The following is a 23,118-nucleotide window of genomic DNA, read 5'->3' as shown; positions in this document are numbered from 1 at the left end:
CCAGGCTGTTAGCTCTGAACCTGGCTGGGCAGCTTTATTTTTACATGAAAATCCAGGTCTTGCCTGGGAGCTGGGACAGAAGGGGAGCTCCCTACACAGATGTGACCAGGCCCATCCCGCCCCCATCCTGCCATCCTCCCTCACTCCTTTGCCCACTTACACGGAGGTCTTCATGCCCTCTCTGTGCCAGGCTGGTGCTGGGTACTGGGTGCTGGGTACTGGGCACTGGGTGTCGGATAGGGAGTCCTACTGTGAGAAGCCAGTGCGCTCTCCCCTCCCATCTTGTCCCCAGGAGCAAGGAAGAGATGCTGTCCTGGATCCTTAGAATCAACCTGGTGGCTGCCATCTTCTCGGCGCCCGCCTTCCCAGCTGCTGTCAGCTCCATGAAGAAGTTCTGTCGGCCCCTGCTGCCCTCCTGCACCACTCGCTTCTGCCAGGTACGAGCTCCTGGGATCACAGCACCACCTCCCCAGGCTGCCTCTGTGGTGCCAGGCCCCCCATTCAACAGCCCTCACCTCAGCGCCTAGCCGGCGCCGGGTCCTGGGCTGAGAGACAAGCCGAAGGGGTAGATATTCTCCTCCATCTACACCGCACCCCACCCCTGTTTACGGATGGGGAGACTGAGGCCACACGCCACCCAATGGCCTGGGTGTGCCAGTGGCAGTGTGTCCTGTGGATGTGGTTGTGGTCTGTGGGCATAATGTGTGTCTGGGACGAATGGGAGAGAATGTGTGTGTCACAGGGAGCGAGCGACAGGTGAGACTTGGCTGCCCCTTCATCCAGGGCTTTTTTTGCTGCGCTCATCTACCCTTAAATATTTTATTTGTAATCCTTAAAAAACTCCTACTCATTAGTACTCCATTTTTCGGAGTTTTTTTTGGAGAGGGGAGGATAAATGGTGGGCCACTACTTGTGAGGTGGAGGGCAGGGGCAGCGCCATACTTCCCTTCCTGTCAGGGCCCTTGTCCGGGGTCTTCTCCACAGAGCCCCTGGGGCTGTGCAAGCGGTGCACACTCCCCCCACGTGCACACATGCCATTCAAGCACACGCATGTTTATGTGTATACACACGTGTTGTGTACCCACACCTACACCATACTTGTGTCTGCGCACGCGTGCGCGCACACACACACACACACACACACACACCACACACAAATGCGTGCAACCCAGTGCCTGCATGGCACAAAGGGGTCTGGCTGTGCTTTGATGGCTGGGGTGTACTGTGCACTTGTCTGTGAGTGACAGTGTCTTTGGGTGTGATCCTGGGTCTGTGGCCATCAGATGTGTCCGGGCATGAATGTGAGAGATTGTGTGCATTGTATGAAGCCAGGGGGTGCCGAGGCCGGGCTGCCCCTTGGTCCAGTGGGTTTGTGTGCATGTGAGGGTTCATAGGAGCCAGGGGCTGTGTCTGGGTGACTGTGTGTTTGTGTAAGGGAGTGTCTGTGTCCACACACCGTGTGAGGGGCTCTCATCTCCTGAGCCTGCTGGGGAGGCTCTAGGAGAGCTGATGCCAATGGCAGGAGGGGAGGAAGGAAGGCAGCGGCAGAACGCTCCCTTGGGCCTAGACCCGGCTCTGCCCCTGTGTATTTGATGACCCTGGCCAGGCCTCAGTTTCCCTTTGGTGAAGCAGCTCCTGGTGGGACAGCGCTGTGACCTCCTGAGAGTGGGACCTCACAGTCCATGACTTGTCTTTGCAGGAGGAGCAGCTGCGTTCTCATGAGAATAAATTGAGGCAGGTGACTGCAGAGCTGGCTGAGCACAGGTGTCACCCGGTCGAGCGGGGCATCAAGTCCAAGGAGGCTGAGGAGAACCGGCTGAAGGAGCATTATCTCACGTTTGAGGTGGGCCCTTCAAAGGAGGGTTTTGAAGGACAGGGCTAGAGCAGGAGGAAGGGGCCGGCTCCTGCCTTCCACATCGTTCCCCAACCAGGGGCTCCTGCTTTGGGGGCTCCCCTGAGGTAGTCGTGGACCGTGGTCTCCTGTGGGCCAATCTCTGCACAGTCCAGCTGCACAAACAATTGTGCCCTCACTTACGTCTCTCAAAGGGCACCAGACGGGTTCTACCAGAGACCCCTGTCACCCCTCTACATCTTTCTCCAAGCCCCATCCTCACCTCCCCTTTCCCCATAGGCCCAGCTTCTCGGGAAGTTTTTACGACCAAACCACAGAACTCATAAGCCCTCTCCACGTGACTTTCCCCCCTTGTGTCTCATGTGCCTCTTTCACATAGGTTTATCAAGCAGAGCACCTTGGTCTTTCCTTCTGAGTTCTCCCTGCTTTCCATCTTGTCTCTAACCCCTCCCCTGGTTCTGCCCCACCGTGGGGTGAAGGATGGCGGGGTGGACTTGGGGGAGGAAGGCAGGAACCACTTGTCCATTTTGGACCGACCTGCACCAGGGGGGTGGACAGACACAAGAGAGGCTGAGACCAAGTCAGGAAGCCCCTGGAGCAGGAAGGGTGGGAAGTCGCCCCTCTCAGTCTCTAGATTTCCACTCTGATTTTCTACTGCAGCACAGAGGAGAGAGCAGAGCTCCCAGGATAGATCCTGACCTTTTGAAAAACATAACACTTTATAGCTTTCGGAATTCTTCTCAATTTCACTCTCTCTGTGATGTAAAAAAAGCCACACTGATTGGCAGGTGTGATTCTCTTCACTTCCCTTGTATTGATTGATTTAATCCTCATATGAACTCTGTGACGTGGGTTTTGTTATTATCCCCATTTTACAGATGGGGACATTGAGGCTTGGAGAGGTTGGATCACGTGCTTGAGGTGACACAGGAAGTGCAGGAGCCAGGATCCTAACCCAGGGAATTGACTGTGGCTCCAGAGCCCTGGTCTTTCTCACCCCCTGCCTGGCTTAACTGGGGGTGGTGGGGAGTGGTGGGGAGAATGAAGGGTAGGGGAGGTGAAGCCCCAAATGAAGGGTCTTTCAGCTCCTGTGGCAGAGCTGGGTGAGAACAGGGTCTCGTGACCCTTAGTCCCTGCCTCCCCTGGGACTGCAGTGAGGACCTGAAGCTCAGAGTCAAGGCCTCAGACAAATCTCCCTCCTAAATGTTTAGCAATTTACAGCCCCTTTAATAGCTCGTGAATGTGCCTCTCTCTCCAGGCCCTCACCAACACTGGACATAATCTTCATTAATCTGATAGGTTTAACAAGTGGTGTCTTATTGCTGTTTTAATTTGGATTAAATTTTTTTTTTAAATTGTGGTTAAAAAGCATAGCATAAAATTGATCATCTTAACATCATCTTATCATCATTTTAAAGTGTATAGTTCAGTAATGTTAAGCCTGTTCACATTCTTGGGCAACCAATCTCCAGAACCTTTTCACCTTCCCAAACTGAAACTCTATAACTATTAAACAAAGACTCCTCAGCACCCTCCTCCCAGCCTCAGCCCCGACAACCGCAGTTCTACTTTCTGTCTCTATGAATGTGACTGCTCTCTAGGTACTTCATATAAATGGAATCATACAGAATTTATGTTTTTGTGACTGACCTGTGTCACTCAGCACAATGTCCTCAAGGTTCATCCGTGTTGTAGCATATGTTAGAATTTCCTTCCTTTTTAAGCTGAATACTATTCTGTTGTATTTGTATACCACGTTTTGGCTGTCCTTTCATCGACTGATGGACATTTGGGTTGCTTCCATCTTTTGGCTACCGTGAATAATGCTGCCATGTACATGGGTGTGCAAATGTTTCTTTGAGATCCTGCTTTCAGTCCTGCTTTTATATCCAGAAGTGGAATTGCTGAATTGCATGGTAATATTATTTTTCACTTTTTGTGGAATAGCCGCACTGTTTTCCATGGTAGCTGTACCGTTTTACATTCCACCAATAGTGTACTTGGGTTCCAGTTCTTCCACATCCTTACCAACACACTTGTTACTTTCTGTTTTGTTTTTGTTTTGATAGTAGTTATCTTAATGTGTTTGAGGTGATATCTCATTGTGGTTTGGATCTGCATTTTCCTGATGAATAGTAATGTTGAGCATCCCTTTGTGTGCTTATTGGTCATTAGTATATCTTTTGTGGAGAAATGTCTATTGGAGTCCTTTGCCCATCTTGAAATTGGGCTGTGTTTTTGTTGTTGAGTTGTAGGAGGTTTTTTTTTCCCTTTAATATTCTGGATACTAGACCCTTACCAGATGTATGATTTGCAAATATTTTTTTCCCATTCTGTAGATTGCCTTTTCACTCTATTGACTGTCCTTTGATACAGAGAAGTTTTAAATTTTGATAAAATCCCATTTGTCTATTTTCACTCTTGTCTGTGCTTTTGGTATCATATCCAATAAGTCATTGCCAATTAATTTGGATTTTTAAAAATTATGAGTGAAATTTCTGTGCATGTCCCTTGCCTAATATTTTTATTGGGTTGTTTATCTCCTTTTTATTGATGTGTGAGAGCTCTCTAAATATTAAGGGAATTAGTCTTTTGTTATATAAGATACATTTTTTCTCATTTTGTTGTTTGTCTTTTGACTTTGTTTTTGGCCTTTCTCTGCCCTTTCCCCAGAAAAGCCGTTATGAGACCTACATCCACCTCCTGGCTGTGAAAATCAAGGTGGGCTCAGATGATCTGGAGCGGATTGAGGCCCGGCTGGCCACCCTGGAGGGGGATGACCCTTCTCTCCGCAAGACACACTCGAGCCCTGCCCTCAGCCAGGGCCATGGAACTGTGACTGGCAGCAAAGCCACGAGGGATAACACTGGGCCTGATACTTAGCTGGCATGGATGGGCAGGTCCCAGAGGCAGGCAATGCCCCCAGAGGGGTCAGTGAGCACAATTCCAGCCAGGGGCCACTCGGATCAGCTCCAGGCAGTTGTTGGGCAGCCAGGGGAGTGTGGAGAGCCCTGTGGGCCAAGGAGATGGAGATGCTATTCATGGTGTCGATCTGGCATCCTGGGGCTGCTCTGGGCCTCCGACCCTCTCCCCGGCTCTCACATCCCTCTTCACCCCAGAGCCTCATTTTCTAGGCCAGTTGTGTGCATGCTCTAGACACCATCTCAAGAAGTGGGAAGGGTGGTTGACTTCCCAGGCTCTCCTCTTCTCACAAGTTCCTCCCTTCATCTCCCTTGTTTCCGAGGGCAGGTCTTGACCCCAGGTCTCAGCTTGGACTCCCACCCTTTCTCCTCCTCCTTCCTCTGAGTTGACCAGCAGCAGGTCTGCAGACCACCAGCACTATCCTCTCCTCCTCCACTCAGCAGCCTTGGGAACCACACCCCATTCTCCTGCCTCACCTGGCAATAACCCAGGACCCAGGCCTGTCCCTCAGTGCCAAGCTCTCTCCACTCAAGTGTGTGTCCACCTCATCTTCCATCCATCGAGGCCACTACTGCTTTCTTTTATATGGACATAAATGTATATATATAAGAATTATATATATATATATAAGGAACCCCTTTAGAGATGGTTTTGGAACTGATATCAGTTAGAGGATGAAATAAGAGGTAGGAAAAGCCTATTTCAGAATGCACTTGTTAGCAAGGAGGGCTGCTCTCTGGCCCCTGGAGGCCCTGACACTCTGGGAGGGAAGGTAGAGATAGTATGACCTCCTCTCACCCTATTTCCCCCTCTTCCGGCTGACCTGTGACTTAAACTGCTCTTACAGTTAATGCTTTGGAATAAATAATGTGTGTGTGTGCTGCCCCGTCTGTCCCACAGGCATCCTGGGGTGTGAGTGGGATGGGACCGTGGCCCTGTTTATATTTTGGTCTTTATGTTGGTGCTGCCGGGTCTCTGAGCTCCAGAGGTGGCCTCTTGTACAGATCTACTGCTACAGGAATAAAAGACACTCTGCCTTGCAAATAGCCATTTGTCAACAAGCCCAAAGATGTTTGGTGGGGGAAGGTTATGGAAGCCATTAATTCTTGGTCTTGGGAAAAGGTGGAATGACAAGTTGTTGATTGTTTTTTAGGTTGCTATTTCTCGTACTCTTCTAGTGACTCAGAAACGCTAGTGAAGGACATGTCTGGGAAGAATAATTTTCCATGTGATGATCACAGACTAGCATCCTTTAAACCCTGCAATCCTCAGACTGACAGTGGTGGGGGTGATGGCACCTGCAATACAGCGGTGATGAGCAAATCCTTTCTATTTTTAAAATAGATTACTGTAGTTTGGCCAGCAATTTGACCTCAGTGGTAACATATTTAGTTAATAAGCCAACCTTGCAACTAAGCAGCCAACGTTTACAAGCCCACTGACGTTTGATACAAGGGACCTGTGAGCCTGTGGAGAGATGTAGTGATTTAAATCCAGGTTATTTAATTTGGATCAGCTGAGTGTATTTTATAACCAAACCATCTGGCACCTTCATTTTGCTGAGTGGAAGTAAATGTTCATTTAAGTGAAATTGAAAGAGCAATGTGGCAACATAAAAAAGCTCTCTGTACTTTTTTCTCCACGCTGTCTCAAAGGTCCTTTGAGTTTGGGGTCAGCTTCCCACCCTCTACCTCATGAGGGTGGGTGAGTGAAAGCAGAGGAGCAGGCTCCATCCGCTGCAGACACGTGTGCTTCCCTGAGCACTAGCTGTGCCTCCCATCAGTAAAAAAACTTTTAGTTCACTTTCTTAATTGTATAATTATTTATTGTAAATTATATACGTGTACTACTGTACTAAAATATTATGTACATTATAAAACATACACAAAAGTAGAAATTTTAAAAAGATGAGTTGAAAATAAATCTAAAGCAAAGTTCTTTTTTTTCTGCATTCTAATGGACCATCATATTCCCTCCACAACCTCTGCCCCTAATATGTCCATTTTCCAGGACTGTCCAAATCCAGAGACTTGGAGGACTGCAGGTGAGATGTGATAAGTGGTTTGCGCCACCTGGTGGTCCTGGGAAGTGTCCGTGGGCTCAGGGACTCCTGGGGGCCGACCCTTGAGGACAGCGTCTCTTGAGGCTCCATCCTCTCATTCAGTGAAGGTGAACAGTGCTGCACACTGTGCTGGGTGCTGGGGATACTGTGGTGAGAAAAGGATTGACCAGATCCCTGTCCACACGGGGCTCACAGTCTAGTGGGGAGGGGGACAGACAGTCACCATTTCCATTTGGGACTCTGGAAGGGCTGGGGAGACAAGCCAAAAATGACCTGGCAGAGAGAAGAAAAAAGAATTGGAGAAGTGGGGAAGACTGACTCAGGAAGCCACCCGAATGTCCTAAGTGCTCCTGGGGGACAGGGTAGTAGCAGGAAAGTCACTTAACAGGGCTATACCTCTTCCTGACAGGCCATACTAAAGATGCCCCAAAGGCAGAATTTGAGAGGTGAGTAGAAAAGGGGCCTCTCTGGCCACATCTGCTCCTAGGTTCCATTCACACCTGTGAATGAATAGGTGGCTGATATGATGGGGAGTCAAGGAAACTGATTAGGTTCTGGCCTTAGACTCTCAGCAGGTAACTTAGAATCCAGAGCAGATAATGAAGGTACCAAATGGGGTCATGTGAAAGTCAATGAGTTAATCAAGGGGCCATTCAGAATTACTTGGGGTTACATAGAGGTAGATGGGCTCCCTGGGGGTCATGGAGGTGGTTTCTGACTAAAAATTTTGAAGGTAAAAACTTAGGGCCCTCAGAAGGGTCAAATGAGGATACTAAACTGGGTCATGAGGAGGTCAGTGGGTTCACCAAGAGGTCATTCAGAATTACTTGGGGTCACATAGAGGTCAATAGGTTCACCAAGAGGTCATCCAGAATTACTTTGGGTTACATAGAGGTCGGTGTGCTCACTGGAGTCATGGAAGTGGTTTCTGAGTGAAAATTTAGAAGGTATTAGCAACTCAGGCCCTCAGAAGGGTCAAATGAGGACAATAAACTGGGTCATGAAAAGGTCGATGGGTTCACCAAAAGGTCATTCAGAATTACTCAGGGTCATACAGAGATCATAAATCACATAGAGGAATTACTGGCTCTCAGAAAATTTTAGAGGCAATAGCAAACTCAGAGCCGGTACAGGGATCTGGATGAGATCATCAGGGGCTAGAGAAGTCAGTGATTTGCAGGTTTGTGTAGCATTTAGTTCATTAATTTCCTTTTTTTCTTTGTAACAGGTACTTTTTCTCCCAGCATCCCCACATGAATATGTGTCTAGTTCTTTACTTTTCTCCATCACTTCCCTTTCATCCAGTTTTTGCCACTCTCTGTGTGACTCAAGAATGCAAGGCACAGGATATGGTCATCATCATCATCAAATTAGCCATTAATAGACATCTATCATGTGCCAGAAGCAATCCTGGGCGCTCTATATAATCTCCACAGCAACCCTTTGAGGTAGGTATTAGCATCACCATTTCCCAGCTGAGCCAAGTGCAGCCTAGAGAAGTCACACAGCTAGTGAGGGGCAGAGCTGGAATTTGAACTAAGGCCCTGTTGATACCTAAGCCCTTTCAACCCTAAGCCTCTCTGTCCTTCGCATGTGTAGGTCTCTGAGCTGACTACACATATTCCGGGCTCATTTGTGCACACACCCACACGTCAACCATGGGAGCTCTTTGGATAGCGGACTCCTTTGTGTCTGGTTGGAACCTAATGGTTCCTGGTGATGGGCATTGGCTTAGTAACATTAATCAATGAGGGGAAAGGCTCACCCTGGACACCATCTGCCTTCTCCATGCCTGAAATCACGTACCCTTCATCAGGGACTGCAAGTTTAGACAGGCCCTGGCTTTGAGGGGATATAAAAAAAACCCAACACCCTGTGGGCTTACAAGCTGCAGCAGCTGTGGTCCTCCTGGCAGCTGAGGGTACCCATTATGGCACTTTTCATGTCCACACATTGCCTGTGACACGCCTGAGGCCCCAAGGGTCATCTTGCCTCAGCTGCTTCAGTGCCAACCTCACAACCCTTCCCTCCTCACCCACCTAGGCCCAGAAACTCTTGCCTCATTCTGGCCCCTGTAGCTCCAGGGCAGGAACTGGGCCAGGGCTCTGAGGCTGAGCTCGAAGCAGAGTAATCTGTGTCAGCCCCTTGGCCAGGTTCCCCAGCAGCAGGGGGTGGTGGGTGGGGAGCTGGGGGACACCTTGTGAACGTTCTTAGAACAGGGAGGAGGGCTGGAGCCTGTCCTGGGAGTCGAAGGCAGGGAGATTGAAGGGAGGGTCTCTTCTCCCAGGTACTGCTCTGGCCCTCTCCAACCTCCACACCAACATCCATCCATCTCTATCACAGGTCTTCATCCTCTGTCTCCCTCCTCACCTGGGGGCTAGGCACACGCAGTCAAACATTAGTTATTTCTGATTTTATTTATAATATAAAAATGTTCAAGTGTCAACAGTCAGGTGTTTGGACATTTCAAGGGGCAGGTTTCCCATTTGCTTAGGATTTTTTTTTTTTTTAAACAATTACCTTTTTGACAAATTAGCAGTGGACCCAGTTTTGGAGGGTGGCGAGGTCAGGGCTGGAGAGGGAGTGGAAGTCATGGGTGGGCTAGAGGCTGGGAGTTGGGCTGTGAGAAGGAAATGGTGTTACTTTATTGCTAAGAGGGGAATCAAATACACTGTCGAGTGGCTCTTCTCGGTCCCAGCGTGACCATGCATCCAATCTAAAGAATCTGAAATGCAAAGGACATGCAGGCATAAAATAGAAAAGACGACCTGTAAACGAAGGTGCTGCAGAGGACGGAGGGGCTTCCTGGAGGCCATAGGGGAGGAGGAGCCACGAACATTGGGGCCCTGGCAGAGCTGCCCCCTCCCAGGGCCGAGGCTGTTGGGAAGACCTCTTTCTCAGTGCGCCCCTCCCTTAGCAGCTGTGAGGAGCGGGGAGGCCCCCTCCCCATTCTGGTTGCTGTCGCTGGGCCTTAGTCTCCCCCTGGACGTTACCTGACCCCCAACTCTAGCTCCAAACCTAGGATCCCCGCCCTCTCAGGGGGCCCAGGGCTCCAGATCTTGCACTGGGGCAAAGCTACTCCGGACCTCATGTCGTTCGTTGGGGCCCCCCAGCCTCACGCCCACCCGAACCCAATCCCGCAGCCTCCTCTCTCCTGCTTTCTCTCACCACCACCTCCCATGACCCCAGCCAGCTTGGGATCCTACATTCCCTCACCCCGCAACCTAGACTTCTCTCCAGGAGCTCCAGATTAGCGTACAGCAAAAGGCACCACAATATAGGTTTCTATTAAAGAGTCAAAAAATTGGCCCATCTCTCTTTTTTTTTGTTGTTTCTTTTTTTTTTCCGAAGCTGTAAATCAGGATGTCACATATAAATAGTTTCCCTATAAAAACGTCTTTGCCGTTAGCTAGTATTATAAGACAATTTTTGCTAAAATGAAAATAAAACATTTTGTTATACCTTTTTCCTTTTATAGAAAATAAAAATATTTTTATTTCTTTTTCTCCCTCCTTTCTCTCTCCAGTCGGCGGTCTCTGTTCTCCTTAAAGACAGTGGGGCGGGCGAGGCGGAGGGGGCGGCGGGGGCCCTAGAGGGGCCCCGAGTCCTGCTTGGCCCGCGGGGGCGGCCCGCGGCTGTGTCTGCTGCTGGCCCGCGTGCTGTGGCTGTCCAGGGAGTAGTAAGTCCTGCTGTCGGCCGCCGGGCAGAGCGGCGGCGAGTCCGAGCGCAGCGCGTCGTGCGCCGCACGCAGGCCGAGGAAAGGCGTGCTCTCGGCCGCCAGCGCCCCGTCCGCGTCGTCCGCTTCGTCGTCCGAGGCGGAAGCCGAGCCGCCTCCCGAGCCGCTGCTCAGCGACAGCGAGTCCCGCGCCGCGCGTGCGCGCTGCGCCGCCAGCCCGTTGAGGCGCGAGCGGCGCCAGCGCCGGGGTCCAGCAGACGTCCTACGGGACGCGCCGCGGGCGCGCGGCCGCGGCGGCGGCGGGGGCGCGCACTCCTGCGTGGTCTCGTACTCGTCGTCCTCGGGGATGCGGAAAGGGCTGGCGGGCAGACTGCCCAGGCTGCCGCCTAGGGCGCAGGCCCCGCGCCGCGGCCCCGGTCCCGCCGCGGGGTAGTAGTAGCTGTCGTAGCTGCGCTGCATGTCCGCACCGGTCCCGGGCCCTGGACCGGGGCCGGGGGGCGCCGGGTGCCGCAGGAGCGGCTGCTGCTCCGCCAGGCGGTAGCTGATGGGCGCGGCCGGCGGCAGCGACACGGCGTGCGCCGAGTTGGGGGACGTGATCTCGAAAGTTGGCACCTGCGTGGCCAGCGAGTAATGGAAGTCCACGGGAGAGAGGCGCGCGGGCGTGGTCAGGGCCGACACATACCTGCGGGGAGAGGCAGAGACGTGGGCCGGTGGCCAGGGGATGGGGCGGACCTGATGCAAAGCAGTGGTCTTGCCCAGGATCCCTCTTGCAAGAACCATGCTGGTATTCCTCAGTGACCGTAATAAATTTCCTTAATTTCTCTGAGCCTCAGTTTGCTTATCTGTGAAACGGGAGTAACCACAGTGCTCATTCCGTAGCGTTGTTGGATGATTCCATAAACGTATCAGTGGTCCTTGGCTGTGGGGATGCTCACAGTCACCAGTGTTCCTGAATGGTTACTTCGGGTGAGGCTAAGGCTGGGGCATTTTACATGTGTGATCTCATCTAATACAGTAATTCTATAAGAGGCTTCTGTTAGTCCTGTACTACACACGTGAGGAAAAAGACTCAGAACATTTAATTGACTTACTCAAGGTTCACACAGCCAGGAAGTGGTTGAGCTGGGATGTGAACCCAGGCCAGGCAGGAACCAGAATTCATACTGCCCAATTCCTCATTCTAGTCCCTGCATTCAGCCACCCCTGTGACTTGGACTTACCTCCCCTCTGGGACAGTTCATCCCATGGCTGATGGCTACAGTGGGGAAATATTTTCCTTTTTAAGTTGAAGCTAAAAGCTGCCTCAGGGAAGTGACTGCTCCCACCTCAGTTAGGGTCCTCAGCCCAGAGCTCACAGTTACCAAGACCTCACTGAAGTGTCTCTGCTTGGGGCTAAAGACCACCAGTTCCTTCAAAAGTTTGCCCTTGCTAATATCTCCCACTCTGGGTCCCAAGCACCTGTCCCTTTTCTGTCTCCACATTTCCCTTTCTGAGTCAACTGGCCTCTTGCCCAACCATTATCCACCTCGGGACAGGGACCACCCACCTCCCTGCCTCTCTTCCAAACTGTAAAGCTGGGCACCTCATTGCTCTCCAGAATCCCCATTACTGTTTTTCAGAATCATCTGACTCCTCTCTCTTCCCTCTTCCACATGCACATCCATCATGTCCTACCCATTCCCTTTCTCCTGGAATACCCTCCACCCTGCTCCACTCCATCCTGGGACTAGATGTTCACTCTGGTCATTCCCCCACCCCAGTGTCTTTCCTCCTTCAGCCTATGCAGTTCCCAGAACAATCTTTTTTTGGCCATGGAGGCTCAAACCACTGGACTGCCAGGGAATTCCCTCCCAAAGCAATCTTTTAAAGTCATATCTCTGCTTTAGGAGGCCCTTCCTGCTTACCCACCCAGGGCCACTGGCCATCTATCTGGCCCCAGCCTGCCTGTTCAGGCCCAGCTCCACTCTCCTCACAGCCCACCCTGCTCTAGGTGCCTCACCAGCTATGTCCTTAGTGCCTCTGCTGGAACAGCTCAAGTTGTTCCCCTTGCCTGGAAGTCTTTCCCTGCCTTGCCTCTCTACCTCCCAGCCATTAAGGCAGGGGTCCCCAACCCCCAGGCCACGGACCAGTACCCGTCTGTGGCCTGTTAGGAACCAGGCCGCACAGCAGGAGGTGTGTGGCCGGAGCACTGAAGCTTCATCTGTATTTATAGCCACTCCCCATGGCTTGCATTACCACCTGAGCTCTGCCTCCTGTCAGCATTATGGTGAGTTGTATAATTATTTCATTATATATTACAATGTAATAATAATAGAAATAAAGTGCACAATAAATGAATCATCCCGAAACCATCCCCCCGCCCCCGTCTGTGGAAAAACTGTCTTCCACAAAACCGGTCCCTGGTGCCAAAAAGGTTGGGGACCGCTGCATTAAGAAGTCCTATTGCTCTTGTTACTACTAACCATAGCTCCACCTAGTGAGCACCAGCGCCATGTCAGGTAAAAGGCGAAGAGCTTTGCGCATGATCTTAGGGTGGCCTTCAGAAGAACCACGCACTACAGGTGTAATGCTCCCTGTTCTATAGCTGAGGAAACAGGCACAGAGGTGATCAACCTGCCCCAAGTCACACGGGTGGTGGGGCTGAGCTTGGAAAGGTTGGTCTTGGAAAACCTAGCTGCTTCCCAGAGCCTACCGTCAGACTGGGTTTCTCTGCCCTGGTGGAGTGTCCTATGCTTAGCACTTTCCATAGGCAGCTGTGAGCTTCAGTGGTTTTGTGTCCATGACCGGCACGGAGTAGGCTGAATTGAAGCCTTCTCCACTCCAGCCTGGAGTTCCTAGTACCAAGCCCCTTTTTCTGCTCTCCTCCCACAGATCCCAGTTGCCAAGGGGAGAGCAAGATGGAGGCTGGCCCCCTGCAACTCCTGGCTTGGAGTCAGGGAAGAAGGGAAGGTTCCTGGGTCTCACTGCATTCATTGCTCAGGAACCCAATGGCATCTTGATCCATGGGGGCCTAGTTGCTGATACTTCCAGGGCCTTCAGGCATTCTTGGCTCATTCCCATCCTGCACTCACCGGTTTACTCACAGACAGCCTCCCCTCCCACTCTTCAGCCTGCTCAATCTTGGTGTCTGTTTCTCCCGGGACATGGGGCCTCTAGGTGACACCAGGGTAGGGCAACTGTATGTTCTGGTTTGTCCATGCCAGACCCTGTTTGTTCCTGATGTTCTACTGCAATTATTAATAACATCCCCTTCTACTCTGAAGAGTGTCCTAGTAGAACAATTAAATTAAATGGTCATAACACACCAGGGTCTACTGGCTGTAGTCCCAGCCTGTCATTAACATGTTGATGACCCCGAGGAGACCATTTAACTTTTCAGGGACCTTGCTTGCGCATCTGGAAAATGGGGATGAGGCTCTTTGAAGTGTTTCTGAGGTGACCTAAGGGTCAGCCCTGGGTCAGTGGTGCCAGCTCTCTGGCTACAGTGGGGCACAGGTCACGGGGTAGGAACTGACCTCTCGCTGTGCGGGGAGTCACGCAGGGAGTCTATGGAGTCGTGGTAAGGTGGCACCGCAGCCCTGCGCTGCTCCTCTAGGCTGTAGGCTGCCGCCCGCCGTGCCCGCGCCTCCACACACGCTGGACTGTTGCACTTGCTGGTGCCCACTGATGACAGCATGATGCCCGATTGGGAGTCGGAGGTCAGGCTCTCAGAATGTTCCAGGCTCCACGTGTGGCTCTCATGCCTGGAGAAGCCAGGTGGAAGTGAGGTGAGGTCAGGAAGGGGCCGGGCAGCCCAGCACGTGTGGTCCCAGGCCCACCCCTTCCCTGGTTCTTCATTCCATCTCAGGCTGCCTCAGCTCACTGCCCTTCACTCTGGGCTGATGTGTAACATCATAAATGCCAAACCCCGATTTTGGGAGGAGGAGAGCTGGAGGCCTGTGGATGGGTGAGCTGCAGTGTGCAGAGGCCTCTTCCTTTCCTCTCTGCAACCAACCTCTCCTTAGCCTCCCTGTCTGGGACCCTTCCATTCCCATGGTCCTTAGCCACTTGCCTTAAGAGCCCAGCCCCAGTGGCCAATATATGGGGACCCTGCCTATTCTGTGCTGCTCCCCAGGGAAGAAAGGGGCCAACCACGTTCTTTCTTGAGCTGTCTGAGCCTGTGTGCTTGTGTGGACAGGCCTCCCTACCTCTGGAGAGGAGGCTAAGGTGGACTAGGTTCACGTGGGAAACCCAGGAGAGGGCGTCAAATAGCTGTGGGTATTCGAGTGAGCAGGTACTTCATGCCAGGTGAAGTGCTGATGAGGCCCAAACAAAACCAAATGTTAGGTGGGAGCACAGTGATACTGTTGTTCCTCTGGGGCTGGTTTAGACTAGAAAAGGGAATCCGGTCTGTGAGGACCTGGATGTACGTTTGGTGGTGGGTTCTGGTTTGAAGCCCCCCACCTCCACCCTCCTGCTCACAGGGACCCTCAATACAGAGCCCAGCCTGGCTGGAGAGTTTGGTGTGTGTCCCAGGCAGGTGTGTGGTGCGCATGTGCACGCCCTGAGGGTGTGCATACAGGAGTCTGCAAGGCTGCGTGGGCCTTGGTGGTGCCCACCTGTGGCTGGAGGTGGGCGTGGCTGTGGAGCAGTGGTGAGAAGGAGAACAGGAGTGGCTCCCAGAGAAGGTGGTCTCCGTTTCCCTCCGGATGACATGGTCTGTGGCTGGCACATTCTTGGAGATATACTGGAACAGACAGAGGGTATTTTGGCAGGGGGGCAGTTAGTGACAGATGACCAAGTTGACCCTCCTTCCTGGTGGGCAGGGGAAGTGAGGCAGTAAGCTCCAGGTTGCGGGGGCGGTGGTGGTCCACTGGATAAGCAACTCGGTGTTAGGGCAGCAATGGCCCCTGGAAATCAATCCCCCGACCTCCCTTAAGGAAGTGGGCCAAGCGAGGCTAAGTCATCCCGGTGAGGCAAGGCTAGGCTAGCAGGCACGGCTGAGCACAGGATGGGCCGGCCGCCTCCCTGGCCCATTCTTGCAGGGGGCATAAGAAGGCGGGCTACACAGCAAGGGGTCAGAGTGGGGCCTGGGAACACCACTCACGTCTGCCATCTGGATCTCCTCAGGGTCCAGCCGGGGGTGGCTGGGCCCATTGGCCAAGCTCCGGTTCTGGTGGGCTGGACACATGTTCTGTCGAAGGTGGTTATGCATCTGCTTCCGCTGTTTTCTGCACAGGGGAAGGTGCATTAGCCTGACACCCCCTCCCCGCCTCCCCTGGCACACACGAAGTATGAGCTTCCCTAGCTGTTACTCCAGGGAACTAGTCTACGTGTGCCGGGACTGGACTGCCGTGGCAGTCTCCTGCTACTGCTCTTTCCTGTGCTCAGGCTGCCTTCAGCCAGGACCCCTTCAATCAACCGCCTACATCATCACTACCAGCCGGAATTCAGCAGGACCTGAGCGTAGTGGTAGTGAGCTTTGGCTCTGCTGAGAGAGCAGAACTCTACTACTTTCTAGCTGTGTAAGTCTGGGCAAATTACTTAAACTATCCATGTTTCACTTTCCTCATCTGTAAAACGGACTGATCATCTACGCATTCCAAAGACCCCTAAGGATTAAGAGTAGATAAAATATGCAAGCACAGTGCTGGCCCACTTCCTGCATTCATTTATTTGGTATCTATTGGGTTTTTACTATGTGCCAGATGCTGTTTTGGAGCAGAGGAGACAGATATGGTTCCTGCCCTCACGGAGCTTGCAGGCCAGTAGGAGAAGCAGATGATAAACACATAAACAAACAAGATACTTTCAGCAAAGTGCTATGGAGAAAATAAAACAGGATGCTGTGGTCAGGGAGTCAAGACCTGTGGGGCTACTTCACTTGGGCACCTATTAAGTGCTCAATACATTTGTTTTGTAATCAACAAGTTTAATCATGTCACTCCCCTGTTAAAGCCCCTTCATTGGGCTTCAGAATCCTGTTTCCTCTCCCCAGCCCTGTCTCTCACTGCCCTTTCCCCACCCCAGCTTGCTGCATCCTTGGAGGGCTTGTTTCTGATCCTACACTGTGCCTCTCTGGCCTCTGGGCCCTTGCATCCAATTGCAGCACATTCTCTGCCTCTTCACCTGCTAACTCCTGCTCATCTCTCAGGCCCGGCCTAAATGCACGTTTCTCAGGGAAACCCTCCCTGCCCTCTAGATGAAGTTAGGCACCCCTGAAATACATCCTGTAACACTGGACCTGTTGCTTAGAGCACTGGCTATGTGCCTGGTACAGGGCCTGGTGTCCAGCAGGCACTGAATGAAAGTTTGTTGAAGAAATAAGTAAATATAGTAGGGGTTAGAACATGAGGCTTGCTTCTCCCCCCAGTGCTTGGCCTCAATTTTCCTGTGTGGGCCCAGTCTCCTCCTGTGGGCTCCCTGAACCCTAAACCCCAAGGCTGGCAGGGCCTTAGATCTCATAGATAGGGGCAGCAGGAGTCAAGACCCAGGGGCTCAGTCCCCCAAATGGTGGCTATGCCCAGACTCTTGCTTTCCGCATAAGAACAGATATGACAAACTCTTTCTGTACCACATCACTCTACAACCTGCAATGGCTCCCTATCATCTGTAGGATAAACCCAGGTCCCCAAGCTTGACATTCAAGGCCCTGTGGTGCCACGCAGGTTCCAGCTGTTCTTTTAGACTCGTGCACCTTTTTAAAATTGACCCCAGCCCTCTGCTCCAGCTAGGCTCGGCTGCTCACGCTCCATGAACACAGCTGACCCTCTCCTGCATTTGTCCTTTAGCTTGCACTCTTCTACTGGAATTGTCCAGCCCCTTTCCTTGCTCCAAGGTTCTGATGCCACCTTTCCTTTGCCCAGCGGGGGCCCAACCCCATCTTTTCTGTATTCCTGCTTGGACTGCTCCTAGGTGGGATTAGGCAGTGCCCTGTGAGGTCTCTTTTTCCCCTGAGAAGGTGCCTCCCTCTCTGTGCTTGCCCACCCCCAACACTGCCCCAGTGCCTGCCTACCTGACAGGGCAGATCCTCCCTCACAGGATCCTCTGAGGTACTAGAGGATCACACTCATTTTATAGATGAGAACTCAGAGAAGCTCATCCGTTTCCTCAGGGTCACAGGAAATGGCCGAGCTGAATTAGAACCCAGATCTATCTTCTTTCACCGCCTGGGCTTATGACCGTTCTTGTGCAGTCCTCTGGGGCCTGTCTACCCCACCCTCTGCTCCTGCTTCTTGGCCCAGCCCTCTGGCCCCTCACCAGCTGCAGAAGGGGGCAGAGGGGCATAGGAATGGGGGAGGCTCCGCCAGGTATGGTGCGGTGGAGAGGAGAGCCTGTCCCCACAAAAGCAGTCCCTGGTTGCTCTGAGCGCCCGACAACTCACTTGGTCTTGCAGTAGGCGACCACGCAGACGATGCCCACGACCAGCAGAGCCACGCAAATGCCGGTGATAGTCAGGACCCTTTTCTGGTACAGCTCCTCGGCTTCTGCAGAGGTAGAGGGCGTGAGGGGGCAGGGTGGGAGGCAGACCCGTAGAGACAGTGCTGCAGACCGTCCCCCTGCCCCGCAAACCCCGGGCTCTCTCCAGCTCGGGTGCTGCCCGGCTCCCATCCATCTCACTCCTCCCCCAGCCAGTTCCCTCCTTCCTGCTTTCCTGAACTCCACCCACCTGTGGATCTCATCACAATTGACTACACCTGAGCTCACCTTCCCAAACCCGTGCTCTGCCTGGAGCATGTGAGTGGAAAATGCAGGGGGATGGGTGGAGGAGGTGGGATGGAGGTGAAGTTCCCAAGGTCATAGGGGAGGGCAACCCACTATGGCCTGGTGGCTGCAAAGAGCCTTGATGGGCTGGGGGAAGCTGGTCTTCATGGTGGTGAACATGCTGACCCTGGGCAAAGGCCTGGCTGGCCACTTTGGCTTCCTTAAGAAGGTGGAGAGTGGCTTGTTCTGGGCTGGAGACAGGACATGAGGCCCAGAGGCTGGACTTAGGAGGGATGCCAGGACCAAGAGCAGGAACAGAGCAGACCAGGCCCACAGAGGCGGGAGAGGGGAGAAAGGCCTTGGTTTATCCCTGCAGCTCGGTCAGGGTTGTGGCCCTGGCCCACTCCAGCTCTCCCCGTCTCTGCTTGTCAGAGACCCACGAGTGGCAGCACAGCCCCCTGGCGCCTAGGACAGCCCTTGTGCTCAAGGAGCAGCCTCCACCCTTCTGAAGGAGCTGAGCTAGGCTGGGCCTCAAAGCCCTCAAAAAGACCCAACTATCCCCTCTACCTCTACTCCCACTTTTTGGTGGGGCAACCCCTACGCTTCTAGAACAGAGAAAGCCTAGAGGAAGCAAAGGAAAAAGGTGACAGCACCAGACATGGTCAAGGCCTACAGCCTAGACATCCCGCCCTTGCTCCGGCTCCCATCTGCTGGCCGGCCCCTCCCCATCGCTCCCCTCCCACCAGCACAGGGATAAGTGGGGGCGGGACCCAAAGCCTTGGTGGAGCCCTGGGCAGTGTCCCTAAGCCCCCAGGCTTGCAGGGTCTCCTGTGGCAAAGGTACGCCCAGCAGCAACCACTGGGTACAAAGCCCCAGGCACACATACCTGGAGGACTGTGCCCGTCTGACACACAGACAGACCCTTCACAACAATACACACGGCCGCCACGCACGCGATCACACCCACTGACATAGTCATGCAGAGTCTTGAACAAACAGCCCTCCACCCCAGATCCCCACCTCCAGGCTCTGTGGTCCTCGTCCTGCCTCCGGTTCTCGTCCTCAGCCACGCCTCAGTCCTCCACTCAGGCCTCTGTCTCCATCACTCCTTTGAGACCGCTCTGGTCATGGTCACCAACAACCCCCCCGCTGCCAAGTCTGTGGTTCGCTTCCCTCTCAGCAGACTCCCCCTGCTGGGACCACTTCCCGGGATGGTCTTCCCTCCTGGGTTTCCTCCCCCTGCACTGGCTCATCTCTCTGTCTCAGTTGCTACTTCCCCCTCTTCCATGTGGGCTGCAGGGTCCAGGCCCAGAGCTCTCAGGCTTCTTCCTCTCTCCATCTGCCCTTTCTCCCTCCGTCATCTCACCCAGACTCAGACTTGAAATACCATCTGTACGCAGCTGAATCTCACGTTTCTCTCTCCTGCCCTGACCTCTTCCGGAGCTCCAGATTCCTACATTCAAGGGCCATGGCCAAGCAGAAGCACTGATTCCCCACCCTCGTTCCCTGCTCTTCCCATCTCTTCAGTGGCGACACCACCTTTCCTGTTAAACAAGCCCCAGACCTTAGAATCATTCCTGATCTTCCCACCCACTCTGGTACCTGATCCATCAGCAAGTCGTCTCAGCTCTCCCTCCCAAGTAGATCCCAGATCTGACCACTTCTTCCCATTTCCACTGCTTCCAGCTTCATCCAAGATGCCATCTCTCACTCGACAGCTGCCCGCTTCTGACTGGTTTCTCTGCTTCTATTGCTCCACACCCTGTCCCCTCACCCAGTCTATCCTCTGCCCCGAAGCCACATTGATTTCCAACGATAAAGCAGATCATTTTACTCCTCTGCTTAAAAACCCACAATGGCATCCCCCTGCGATTCAAATACAACCAAAAGCCTTACCATGGTCCACGAGGCCCAGGGTCACCTGGTCCCTTCTTCTAGATCCCACCTGTAGTCTTCTTCCCCATGTCTGCTGTGCTCCAGAGGCACTGGCAGTCTTTCCATCCATCGAACAAGGCAGGCCCATCCACATCACCCTTAACTTGCTGTGCCCCCTGCCTCAAACACTCTCCCCTGATTGTTTGCAGGGCTGGCTGCTTCTCGTCAGGTTTTAGCTCAAATGTCGCCTCATTGGACAAGGCTTCCCTGGCCACTTAGCTAGAGCAGCTCCTCACCCCGGCTAGGCGCCATCCCATTCCATTTTATTGTCTGTGTAGCACTTACCCCCATCTGCTATCTTTCCTGTTTGTTTGTTGTCTGTCTCACCCCTGCACCAGGAGGGCAGGGACTCTGCATGCTAGATCGCCAGAGTCTGGCCAACTCTGGGGTTCAGTAGGGGTTTGTTGAGTTGGTGTGTGAATGGATAGACAGACCACCTTTACAGACAGTCGCATATTTACATGCGCTCACACTTGCCTCCGCACCCACTGCTCACGCTCAACCCTTAACAACAAAGATGTTCCACTGCACCCCTCTGTGTGCTCACACCCTGCACTGAGAGACCCAACAAGGTGTAAACATGTCAACATAGACACATAACAACATAGACACGCACACCTACAGATTCCCCCCCTGCACCCCCTGCCATGATCACACAGACACCACAGACTCGGCCCCTCTCCTCCCCACCCTGTCACAGCAGAGACACAGACATACTCTTACACACAGACTTTCAGCTCCATCTTCTGAGAATAGCTGATGGTGGCTAGGTGGCCGGGGAACCAGGGCCTCCCCAAATCTGCCACGAGAACAGTCTTTTCATAACTGCAGGCTCTGCACGCATCTGGGGTCTGACCCCATCGAAGGCTCAACCCCTCTGAGACCCCGCATCTCTCCTGCTATATGTGTGGACCAGGGTGGAGCCTCCCAGCACAAAGCCAGAGAGCTGGGAAGACTGACCCCTCAAAGTCCCTCCCTGCCCAAGGCATCTTCCAGGGGCCAGAGGACAGTCAGGAGTGGGACGTGAGGTTCTGAGCTGGGAGGCAGGAGGGCAGGCACCCGAAGTCAGCCCACCGTGGACCCTCGCTGGTGTTGCCCACAAACACATGTGCCACCGTGGGGACAGATCGTGAAGGGAGTAACAGCCTCAAGCAGATGGCAAAGCCTGGCAGACAAACATGGGGCAGGCGGCAGAGACAAATGGGTGTTATCAGCTGCCAGCCTGGTGAAGAATGAAAAGCAATGGAAATGGAAATGGGAAAAGGAAGGAGGATTAAGGTCAAATTGAAAGGGATGCCTCTCTGCACAGTTCTCCAAACCAGGATTCTGTGGCTTTCAGACACCTGCTCTCCGAGGGCTCGTCTGGCCAACCCACTGGGTTGCACACAGCTCAGGGGTCCCGCTCCCCTCAGAGTACTCTGGCGACTGGCCCCAGGCAAGGGGGCACTACTGTACACGGGGGCACAGTCTGAACGCCAGGGTACTCTGCTGTTCATGAGCTTTTCTTGTCTCCCCCAAATCAATGTAGTTTATTACAGGACATCCTGATGGGGACAGGGGGATTTTTGAAATCATCCCTTTCCCATTTGGGGGGAAAGGAAACCAAACGTCCAGCACACATGGTGTCAGAGGCTGTGGAGAGGGGCTGTGTGGATGGCGCTGACCGATACATAGAGGCTCCGTACCCTTTAGTTCAAATCCAAGGTGCTCTGGCAGTGCAGAAGAAAGGAGGGTCAGAGAGGGGAAGGGACGGAGGGAGAGATACAGAGAGAGAGAGAGATGGGAGAGGGGGCGGGAGAGAGAGAGAGAAACGTTGGTCAGGACTCTTCAGACACCAGCAGCCAGCCTGTGAGGTGAAAGCAGGTTAGTGGTGTCCCCTCCCAGCCTCCTGAGCCCCTTCCCTGGCACCCAGTCCCCAGGAGCCCTTGATTGGGGTAGAGAGAGGAAATGTTAGGATCAGCAGGCAGGGCAGGCTCTTTAGAGATGAGCTGTGGGGTTAGTACCTGGTGGGGAGGCAGAGGCGCAAGAGTCAGTTGGCAGATGTCCCCAGAGAGGAAAGGTGAGTGGGGGCAGGGGGCGGAGGAGTCCCCATCCTTCCCCTCCCAGCTCCAGTGCCAGGCCTTCCACCCTTTCGAGCAAGCTGGAGACAGCTTGCTCAGCCTGAGCTCATTCATGGGGCCCTTCTTTCTGTTCAGAACTAGGGCTTGGGGTACCCAGACTGGCCCCTTGTCACTGGCCTGCCCCCATGGGCCTCACTGGCCTGCCCATCTACTAAGAGCCAGGCATGGAGGCTCAGAGTTTGTGTGGCGCAGGACTGGGGAGGGGGAGAGGCCCCAGGCAGCAGGTCACTTCTCCACTTGACACCCCCAACACCCTAGAAACCTGCAGGGGCTAGGTCTCGGGTCCCAGCCTGATCACACGACTTAGGAAAGCAAACTGCAACTTGGAGAAAGAGACGAGTGGGTTCACCTGTAGGACACCTGTGCCCCCTAAACGGCAGCCAATTGCACTCTTTGAAGCTGGATCATGTTGTAAGTGTGCAAATTCACGGGTCTTCGAGGTAGACACCCAGGCCATCGAAGGGTTGGATAAAAGGGCCCTGCCCAAGGGTCAGCTCTGTCACTGATGACCCACTGTGTGACCCCATAGTATCCTGCCTGTCTGGCTCTCAATCTTTCATCAGTTAAATGGGGATCAGGCCTGGCCACGGGATCTCTGAGGTCTGCAACTCGGCTGTCCTTCAGAATCATCCAGACCAATGGAAACAGGCTCTGGGGTGGAGCCCAGAAATCTCCCCAGTGCTTTTGAAAAGCTCACCTACCATTCTAAGGTAACAGCCAGCACCTGATTGCAGGCCTCGAGTCTCAGTTTTGTCCCTAGTTTGCTGTGTGCATGTGGGCAAGTCATACATAGTCTCTGTTTCCTCATCTGTCAAAAGGGCCTGTACACAGTGAGAGCAGAAACTAACACATTTTAAATCAACTAGAC

At 53.2% G+C, this 23,118-nt stretch overlaps 2 protein-coding genes across 6 annotated transcripts in view; one reads left to right on the top strand and one right to left on the bottom strand.

The window, feature by feature from the left end:
- Positions 1-6,712, top strand: part of PSD2 (pleckstrin and Sec7 domain containing 2) — a 55,354-nt gene extending 48,642 nt beyond the window's left edge. The window contains exons 14-16 of the mRNA XM_027095825.1: positions 293-437; positions 1,700-1,843; positions 4,526-6,712. Of these exons, the coding sequence (XP_026951626.1) occupies positions 293-437; positions 1,700-1,843; positions 4,526-4,735 (499 nt within the window). The 3' untranslated portion in view covers positions 4,736-6,712. The remainder of the gene's footprint in view (positions 1-292; positions 438-1,699; positions 1,844-4,525) is intronic.
- Positions 6,713-9,234: 2,522 nt separating this feature from the next.
- NRG2 (neuregulin 2) overlaps positions 9,235-23,118 on the bottom strand; it is a 180,431-nt gene continuing 166,547 nt past the window's right edge. For 3 of the 5 annotated variants that reach the window (XM_027095776.1, XM_027095796.1, XM_027095811.1), the window contains 5 exons: positions 17,876-17,978; positions 15,599-15,722; positions 15,111-15,238; positions 14,028-14,255; positions 9,235-11,194 (listed from right to left, as the gene is read on the bottom strand). In XM_027095776.1, the coding sequence (XP_026951577.1) occupies positions 10,426-11,194; positions 14,028-14,255; positions 15,111-15,238; positions 15,599-15,722; positions 17,876-17,978 (1,352 nt within the window). In that variant the 3' untranslated portion in view covers positions 9,235-10,425. Of the gene's footprint in view, positions 11,195-14,027; positions 14,256-15,110; positions 15,239-15,598; positions 15,723-17,875; positions 17,979-21,815; positions 21,840-23,118 lie in introns of all 5 variants that reach the window. The other 2 variants (XM_027095786.1, XM_027095804.1) reach the window with 1 other exon arrangement.

This window comes from Aethalodelphis obliquidens, unplaced genomic scaffold (genome assembly GCF_003676395.1).
Source record: "Aethalodelphis obliquidens isolate GAN/ISIS:26980383/991018 unplaced genomic scaffold, ASM367639v1 scaffold4, whole genome shotgun sequence".
Lineage (NCBI taxonomy): Eukaryota > Metazoa > Chordata > Mammalia > Artiodactyla > Delphinidae > Aethalodelphis > Aethalodelphis obliquidens.
Note: the sequence above shows the minus strand (reverse complement) of the source record. Positions and strands in the feature narration are given on the sequence as shown.